General features: G+C 43.1%; 1 protein-coding gene across 1 annotated transcript in view; it reads right to left on the bottom strand.

The window, feature by feature from the left end:
- Nucleotides 1-2,909: 2,909 nt before the first annotated feature.
- RNF168 (ring finger protein 168, E3 ubiquitin protein ligase) overlaps nt 2,910-8,386 on the bottom strand; it is a 7,570-nt gene continuing 2,093 nt past the window's right edge. Inside the window, exons 2-6 of the mRNA XM_010153475.1 lie at nt 7,799-7,875; nt 6,529-6,705; nt 5,014-5,138; nt 4,639-4,726; nt 2,910-3,968 (exon numbers count right to left, since the gene is read on the bottom strand). Coding sequence (XP_010151777.1) covers nt 2,910-3,968; nt 4,639-4,726; nt 5,014-5,138; nt 6,529-6,705; nt 7,799-7,875 — 1,526 coding nt within the window. The remainder of the gene's footprint in view (nt 3,969-4,638; nt 4,727-5,013; nt 5,139-6,528; nt 6,706-7,798; nt 7,876-8,386) is intronic.

Here is an 8,386-nt window from a genome sequence, read left to right as displayed (position 1 = left end):
TCTATCCACTCTCCACGAAGCCTGTTGCCACTTGCAGGAGTCTCCCCCCGCGCTTCAGACCCTCCCCTTTCATTAACTGCAGGACATGGGACAGAGCATCCTCCATTTACCCAGTCACAGACGCCTGCGGCAAAACAAGGGCTCTGGCAGCTCTCCACACCCCCGCGGCAGCGTGAGGCCATGGGTACTACGAGGGTAGGGCCCGGAGTGGCCAAGAAACAGTATGGCTGCTCCTGTGAAGGGAGCATCGCTTGCTGTGGGAAACTTCTGCTGTCTGTTCTTCAAAGTCAGAAGAGAAACAGCCTCAACAATAAGCAGGTTAGGTGGTTTTCATCTCTGCTACCTGTAGAAATCATACCCGTAGAAAAGGCACATTTTACTGCTTCCAGTTGTTTTACAACACAGAGCACCTTGCCATTAGCAAGTGTCAACCAAAGTGAGTACCACCGGCAGCAGAGTTTTCTAAGTCTAAGACAATTTAAAAACTTGTTGCCATGACAATGGGCAGATCTGTTCCCTCCCTCACTCCTCTTCCTGCCTCCCATTCCCACACCAGCTTTGGCTCTTAGGGAAGCAACCAAGCCTATCAAAAGTATTCGGGTTGTTTGGTACTTGATTTTTTTCCTGCTAATTGTGTGAACTGAACTTGTTCACAAAAGGGACAAATAAACCCCTAGATCTAGCTGAAGGCAGGTCAGCTCACCCCTTTCAGCAGCACTGAACTGATATATCAACTCAGCCTAAGTATGGGCTCTTGTTAAGCTTGTTGTTAAGATTTCACCTGTTTCAAAGTTACCACATTGTACCAATGGAGATGGGGTGCTGGTGCAGCTGAACGTCGTAGTCTGCAGCAGTCAAATTCTACTCTCTAACAAGAAAAATATAGGACAGGCTGAAGAGGTGCCTGGTGAGGATCACTATGCCATGCATGTAGTGAGGAATGGGTTCATCACAGGGAACCTGAGGGTTTGCAATACCCCACCTCAGATGAGGCTGTTGGACTGGCTTATAGGTTTTGCCTGTTTTGCAGTTAAAGTTGGGTTTTAACTAATTACAGATCTTTTAAGTCTTGCTTTTTTTATCTCATCCAGCTTAAAAAATTAATGATTCTTATGTAAGAGGTCATTCTTACACTGAAGACAAAATCCAGGAAGTTGGAAAAACAAAAATAGTCCCCAAATACTTTAACATACCCTCCAATATATACACGCACCAAAATACACTTCTGTACTATTTAGACATTTAAAATGGCTAATTTCTGCAGGTTTTGTATTGATTTTCAACAGAACCTCAGCAGCAGGATTTGCTATCGATGGCAAGGAAGTGAGTCGTTACAAGATTGAAGCGTAAGATGCAAAAAACACCACACTGAACTTCTATATATGGGCTTAGTTGAGTGCATTTCACAAACGTTACGTGGCAAACACACAGAATCGACACATTACGAGGGAAAGGATCCACAAAACAGCTTGTAGAGGAAAAGGGAAGGAAACAGGTGCTGAACGCAGCAATCCTGTACACTGGGGCACAGCTTCATGTGCAACTGAGCTAGTTGCATGTGGCTCATTGCTGCCAGAAAGGGAAATTCTCCCTCACCCGCTCCCCCCTCAACAGTCAATATCTGCCTTACAAAACACTTTAACTAATTAAGGATTGTATTTGGCTGCATGGGTAGGACAGAGAACAGCCCCAAGAAAGGTAAGGATTAAACAAACACTTGTACTGAAGGAAGGCTTCCAGCACCGTGGTTGGGGCAGCAAGAGGAAAAATGAATGATTTGCAACCAGTCACCTGTTGTAACTTTCTCAAAAAGCATCTTAGAATAGATCATTTATTTATGAGAAACCCACCATTAACAGAAACGCACAGGCAAAGAAAAAAAACAATTCAGAGTTTTGGCTTGGTGCGCTGCTCATGCTTTCAATAACATTTCTTTTTTATTAAACTTAAGAACATCAGAAGATACTCTCTGAAGTATTTTGGTACAAATTGCCCAGAACCGAGTTAAAGCCTTTAGATTATCAACGAGATTCAACAAAAAGTACACATTTAAAACATTTGCAAACTTTGGTGACCAGCACACAGGCTTCAGACTGGTGCTCTGCTTTTTTCCAAAGATGTAGAGTGGAAAAGTACCTCGTTACAAGAAAGGCCAAAAGATGGGTTTATAACAGCAATAGATGCCTCAGCTCCTCCCCAGCCTCAGCTCCTCCATACCAAAACTGTAATTATTTTGAATAATATTAGCTTTAAACCCAACTGGAAGACAGTATTTGTTAGTCCCTCTAAAAATGTGGGAGAATGGTTGTAGCCAGGCAGGGTAGTTATGTGAATCTTTACAGTTATGCCATTACTGACAGCTCCAGTTTTCAGTTGCTTTTACCCCTTTTGGTTTAACTTTCTCCATCACAGCTGTCTTCGGGAATTCTTGTTTTGGGGTTGGCTTTTTTTTTGTTTAAATATTGTATGTTTTTAACCAGAATCAAACCACTTTGAGTATGAAAATTAAATAGCACTAGATATAGGTAATATTATCATACAAGAATAAAGTTGCAGAACATGAGCAATAAGAAAACAAAAGTATCTTTTTTCCAACAACAGTTAAGAGTCAGAGCTGCAAAAGTGACCTCTATGAACTAATTTTAAACACTAACAGGGTTTAACATTCAAAGTGATGTAAACGCCAATACTAGAAAACAAGCTGCAGTCAACAGAAGACCAACTAAATTTTTTTAGTCTGGAGGCATACATTATTAAAACTTTTCAGAATATTCAGCTTTGTAACTCAAAGTGATCCCCCTCAAAACCAACAGCTTTGAAACAGTTTACAGGAAGCTTTGCCTAACACAGGAGAAAGCACTGCCACGGTCTTAATCCTCATTCTCTCTCGTGTCCATCGTTCTGCTGATCTACTCCGCAACAGGACTTTTAAACATTTGAAGGATCGTCTTTTGCTTATTCTTAGGTAATGAACAAGTATCATTTGAGTCACTGGTGTTAACCACACAGTTCAAAACTTTTCCTCCCTTGATGCCGGGCGATTTCATTCGGACTCTGTTAGGGGACTGCCGGTTTTCATTGCAAGAGCCTTTCCGAGTCTTGCGGTGATTTGCTTCAGCCTGCTTTTTCGGTACCTTTGAGTCTTTTGACACCTTAGAACTTCCCTTTCTAGCAGGAGTGTCTTTCGCAGACTGAGGTGGTTTGGCACGAAGCAGGTACTCATCTGGAGAGCCCTTTTGTCGATTAAGTGTCCTTTCCTCCTTGTCGATCTGTTTTTGCAACTGCAGAGCCAGAAGCCTGTCCTGCTCCTCTTGCATATGCCTTTCATAGAACTCCTGTTCAAAGGCTTTCTGCATTTGCAAGTTAAAATCGCTGATCTGCTCTGCTTGGTCCTCTAAACTTTGGGGAAAAGTTCTTCTCCTTTTATCAAGCACGCACAAGTCAACCACAGCTTCAGTTGGTGGCTCCTCCAGCTTTCTTTTTGGAGTCTCCTTAGTGTTCTGCAGCCTCTCTGGCTTCCCTTCATCTGAGTGTCCAGCCACCTTCGTGAGATCACTTCTGCAGTCAGATATCACAGAATTTGTTGCTGACTGAATACAGGTAGAAGTATCAGCAGAATTTTCAACGTTTATGCTTTCTACATGTGTTAAATCGCCACCATCCGACTCATTTCCATCATCATCTCCTTTGGATCTAGGAAGGACTGTTCTAGATCCTTCCCCTCTTGTGATTCCATGAAGCGCATCTGGAACTTCACCTCCTGGACAATTTGGTCCTGGTGTTTTTTCCTGTTTGACAGCAGCGGTTTCCCCTGAGGCCGAGGCACTGAAATACTTCATGCACGATTCCAAAAACGAATCCTTAGCACCGGAATCTTTACTCACACCGGTCAGCTGTGGAGATAGCGTTGGCATATCCTCTTGCTCATCTTGCCACGCAGAACTGCTGCTTTCACTGCTGTCGGCCTCCTGCAGAAAAGGGAGAGACCATTAATAAAGTACATTTGTCAAAAGCCAACGGGTATGAATAAAATGCACATCTCGCTTCTCATAGCTGCGCTGCTCCTAACTACTCTGGGATATTAACTCGGATTCTTCTCTTTTAAAAAATACATTAATTGTTTAATAATAATGACAATACTTAAAACAACCTACAGAAGCCCAGCTGAAAGACTGAAAACGTAGCCACAGCATTCTCCTCCTATGAATGACTTCACTCAACCGCTCAAGGTATTAACCTGCTCATCGTCTTTAGGAGTCTAGCAGGGAACATCAGACGGACAGACGTGTGGAATGATGAAAATCAGAGTGTAACCTCCTCCAGCGAGCTCCCGAACCACTGTTTCGGTTTTATACACCGCCAGTTGCAATCCGGAGCTCACTGGACACTCAGGTACGGTACTTGTAAGGCTACGCAATGTAACCATCAAAGTAAGCCCCAGGCATGCATCTGCCGACTGTCAAGCATGGTTTCTTCCCTCTCCACTTTGGGGAATCACGAACGCTGAAAGTAGTTCAAAAAGGGTAAGATAAACCACCCAGCGCTGATGTGCAAGTGGAGTGTAAGACTGGCAATCCTACAGGCAAGGGGAAAGTAACCCACAATTACTGAGATATGTAACAAAAGGATTCTAGTTACCACAGAGCCAGACTTCCTCCTGCCTCTTTCTGTTGTTCTAGAGAATGCTGCTGATCCCGGTGTATGATGAAGCTTTGGAGACAGATACCTTAAAGAGGGTGGGAGGGAAAAAAGCACACCTTTTAAAACTTATTTTCTTGAATTATCAGTCCTTTGCATTAATCAAGATCTTCAGGTTCATTCTGACAAACAAAAACAACAGAGAAGGGCAAGTTTTCCTTTCTCCTCCATATTATCCTATGAGGAGATGGTTTAACAGTTTACAGTTGCCCCACATTATCCAGGGATGTTGGACTACAGGATTCCAAGGAAGCAAATGGAGCAGAGGGACACTATACCAAGAAAATCAAAAGAAGAGAAACTTGAATTGCTTACTTCTGAATGTCTCCAGAGTTGCTCAGTTTGTGTTTCACCTTGCACAAATTAACTGGGGATGTTTCGGGTGAGAGGCTGCCAGCTGGCGAAGGGCTGCTGAGCACGTGTCCTTTGGAATCGTCATTCTTCCATGACATGTAAAAATAGCATTATATAAACCAAAACACAACCCAAACTGGAGAAAACCCAGAGGACTACTTTGCTTCTGCTGCAGAACTAGTTACTATTGTCCAAAAATTCTAGAACTGCAAGTAATGGATAATTATGGAATAAGAAGTGTCATGCGTTCTGTACAATTTCCTGTATCTGGCATTAAGGGACAAGAGGTTTTGCTCAAATAAATACCATTTCAGCACTGGGACTATTATCAGGCAGCAAAAAATAACCAACCCAAACCCCAAAACGAATTAGCAAAACAAACAAGCAAGCAAAAAACCCCAAACACAAGGTAAACGTTCATCCTACGTTCCTTTTTTTCAGCACAGGGTATATACTTGATTTTAAAAATACTTCTTTGGAAGAAATTGATGTAAAGTATTCAGAAAAAATTAAAATGTTTTGCAATGAAAACACCCAGCATACATTTCAAGTGCATATTACACAGCTAAAAATGTTTGGGATATTTCAGCCTCCCATTGGTTCTTCAAAAGTTAACAGTCAGTCAAGGATCTTGTGCTGGTTTCAGTCAGGACAGAGAGAATCTTCTTCACAGCGGCTGCTATGAAGCTGCGTTTTGGATTTGCCCTGGGAACAGTACTGATAAGGTGGTTTGAGTTGGTGCTGAGGAGCGTTTGCACCAACTCAAGGACTTCCTCAGCTTCTGATACTGCCCCTGTGTTCCCAGATTTCTCACTACGGGCAGCGTGGGGGGGACACCGTTCTGGCAGCCAACCTAAACTGACTGAAGGAGTACTTCATTCCACAGCACGTCATGCTCGGTCCATAAGTGGGGAGCGGGCTGGGGGCTACAGCTCCTTTGTTAGCTAGCTTGTTAGCTCGCCTGCTTGTTAGCCTGCTCGCTCACTAGTGAGTCAGTGGGTTGGTTGGCTTTCCCAGTCGTGCTGTTGCTTGTGGGGCTCACTCGGACTCTGCTGCGATCACTCTCAAGCTCTGGCTCTGACTTGCTACTTGGGCCCAGGCTGTGTATCGGTCGGCAGGTGGTAAGCAATTGCATGATTTGTTTTATTTTCTATTATTTTCATTACTTATTATTAGCATCACTAGAATATTAATTTTTACTTAATTATTAAATTGTTCTTATCCCAATTCACAAGCTTCCTTGTCTTCTCCTCTGATTCTCCTCCTCCACTGGAGGAGGGGGGAAGGTGAGCGAGTGGCTGCGTGGTACTTCACTGCTAGCTGAGGTTACACCACAGCAGATCTAAAGCACTGGGGGCTGACAACGCCTTCCAACTACAATTAAACTATTCAAAATTTCAACTTTTGCTCTGAAATGTTTTTTTGTTGCTTGTCCTATATCACCATTTTCTACTGCTCCCCTTGATCCTAACTCACCAGACTGTTACTCAGCTGCCAGGCCAACTCTTCATCCTGCTTCAGTTGTTTCTCCATCTCCCTCCGTCTCTCTTCTGCCAACCTGTGTTCCTCCTCCTCTTCTGCTAGAAGCCGTTGAATGTATTCCTCGCTTGCCTTGTTCTCCTCTTGTTCATGCGCTCGCCTTTCTGCCTCCACCTAAAAAGTATTTTTGGAGAGGTCACTACCATAGGACCACACTTCACACCAGAACCTCTCAGCTGACACTCCCTGAACATGAACATCTGCTGTTCACAAAGACACTCTGCACACTTGAGTGCCAGTATTTGACGACACAACTCCCCAGAGATGTAAGAATCAAACCGATCTTGTGTGTAGAGTCTTCAGTTTGATAACAGTGAAACCTTTTGGTTTCTGTAAGACTACACCATTAATCATGCTAGCATGCAAGGTTAAAATTCATCTACTCACCTTGGAAAATGTTAGTAATAAAAACCAAGATCTCCAAATACGTAGATCACAGAGAAACTCCAGTTAAGATTCGTTATAAGACTGGATGCCAGATGGAGCACAGCGTTTGCTCCACCTCCTTATATCATCAAGATATAAGACAACACATCTCTCAACAAAGACAGCACATCTCTCTTCCGAGTCCTCTGCTCTCTTGGAACACGCAAAACCCAAAGCAGCAGACCCAGAATTTCAAGTCTGCCTTCTTTACGGCAGACATCCATTCCTGGTAAATCAGTTATCAGTGACTTCACAAGGACAGCAAATCACTTCAAGACCGAATGAAGCTTTCTTAACTGGGTAATGGAATTTGGAAATTTGCTTTAGAAACAAGTGTCCAGCTGCAATACTACAGAAGCTACGTTAAGCCTGTTTCAATTTTTTGGGAACTATGAAGGATTGGTTAAGAGACCTGCCTGGGCGCCCTGCTGCGTCCAGACCTCTGTGTGTTTCCCAGCCGGCAAAGCACACCTACCCGCAGAGACAACAAGTCAGCATGTGTTACTGGACCAACCGAGAGCGTGAGGTAGGAGACAGAGATCAACTAGCACAAAAAAACCCTTAAGAAACATGGATTTATGTCCAACACAAAAAGTCTCTCCTCTTTCAGAAAGGATAAAAATGTAATTCATGCTTTGGGAATGACCAGTGTGTTCTTGCAGCAGCAATGCCCTTTTAAGTATCTTTTTTTTTCATTAGGTAACATTATAGCTGTTTGTGGGAACAATTAAAATAACTAGAAATAATGGATTTATGCTTTTAACTATGTTTTTAGAATTACCTTGCTAATCTCTGCTTCGTACTCCTGCCTCAGCTCCCCAGGCTTGCTCAGCTGGTGTTGTGGGTGAGGGACACAGACTAAATGAGAGGGGGGGAAAAAAGTGTGAAACAAAGCAAGATCAACCATGAAAGATTTTAACAACAGATCTCCCTGTCCCAGGAATGCTTTGACTGAAACCAAGCACTGTCGAGGAAAAAAAAAAAAAAAAAGCAGCACTTCGTCTTACAAAGGAACAAAATTAAAAAAGCACTGTGATACACAATAGCAAGAACAGTCAGTGGTTTCCAAGCACTGTCTATACAGCAAATAACAAAGCTGACCCACCAATTAGCCTCCCCCAATGGAGCTTACTACATCATAAATCCCAAAATGCTTCTTTAAAGAGTTAATCAGGTTTCACTTCCTTTTCTCTGACATTACAATTTTAGGCTCAAAGACTCCTGCACAGGCTGAAGCCCTGGAATTTCTAAAGCAAACTAATTAACAGCATCTAAGAGTTGAAAAAAAAAAAAAATTAACCACGGAACAGTCAGCAAGCCTGTCGATGACACCACGCTGAGGGGGGCAGTCGACACGCTGGAGGGGACA

The sequence above is a fragment of the Eurypyga helias genome, unplaced genomic scaffold (assembly GCF_000690775.1).
Source record: "Eurypyga helias isolate BGI_N326 unplaced genomic scaffold, ASM69077v1 scaffold7816, whole genome shotgun sequence".
NCBI classification, from domain to species: Eukaryota; Metazoa; Chordata; class Aves; order Eurypygiformes; family Eurypygidae; genus Eurypyga; species Eurypyga helias.
This window is presented reverse-complemented; position numbering and strand designations above follow the sequence as displayed.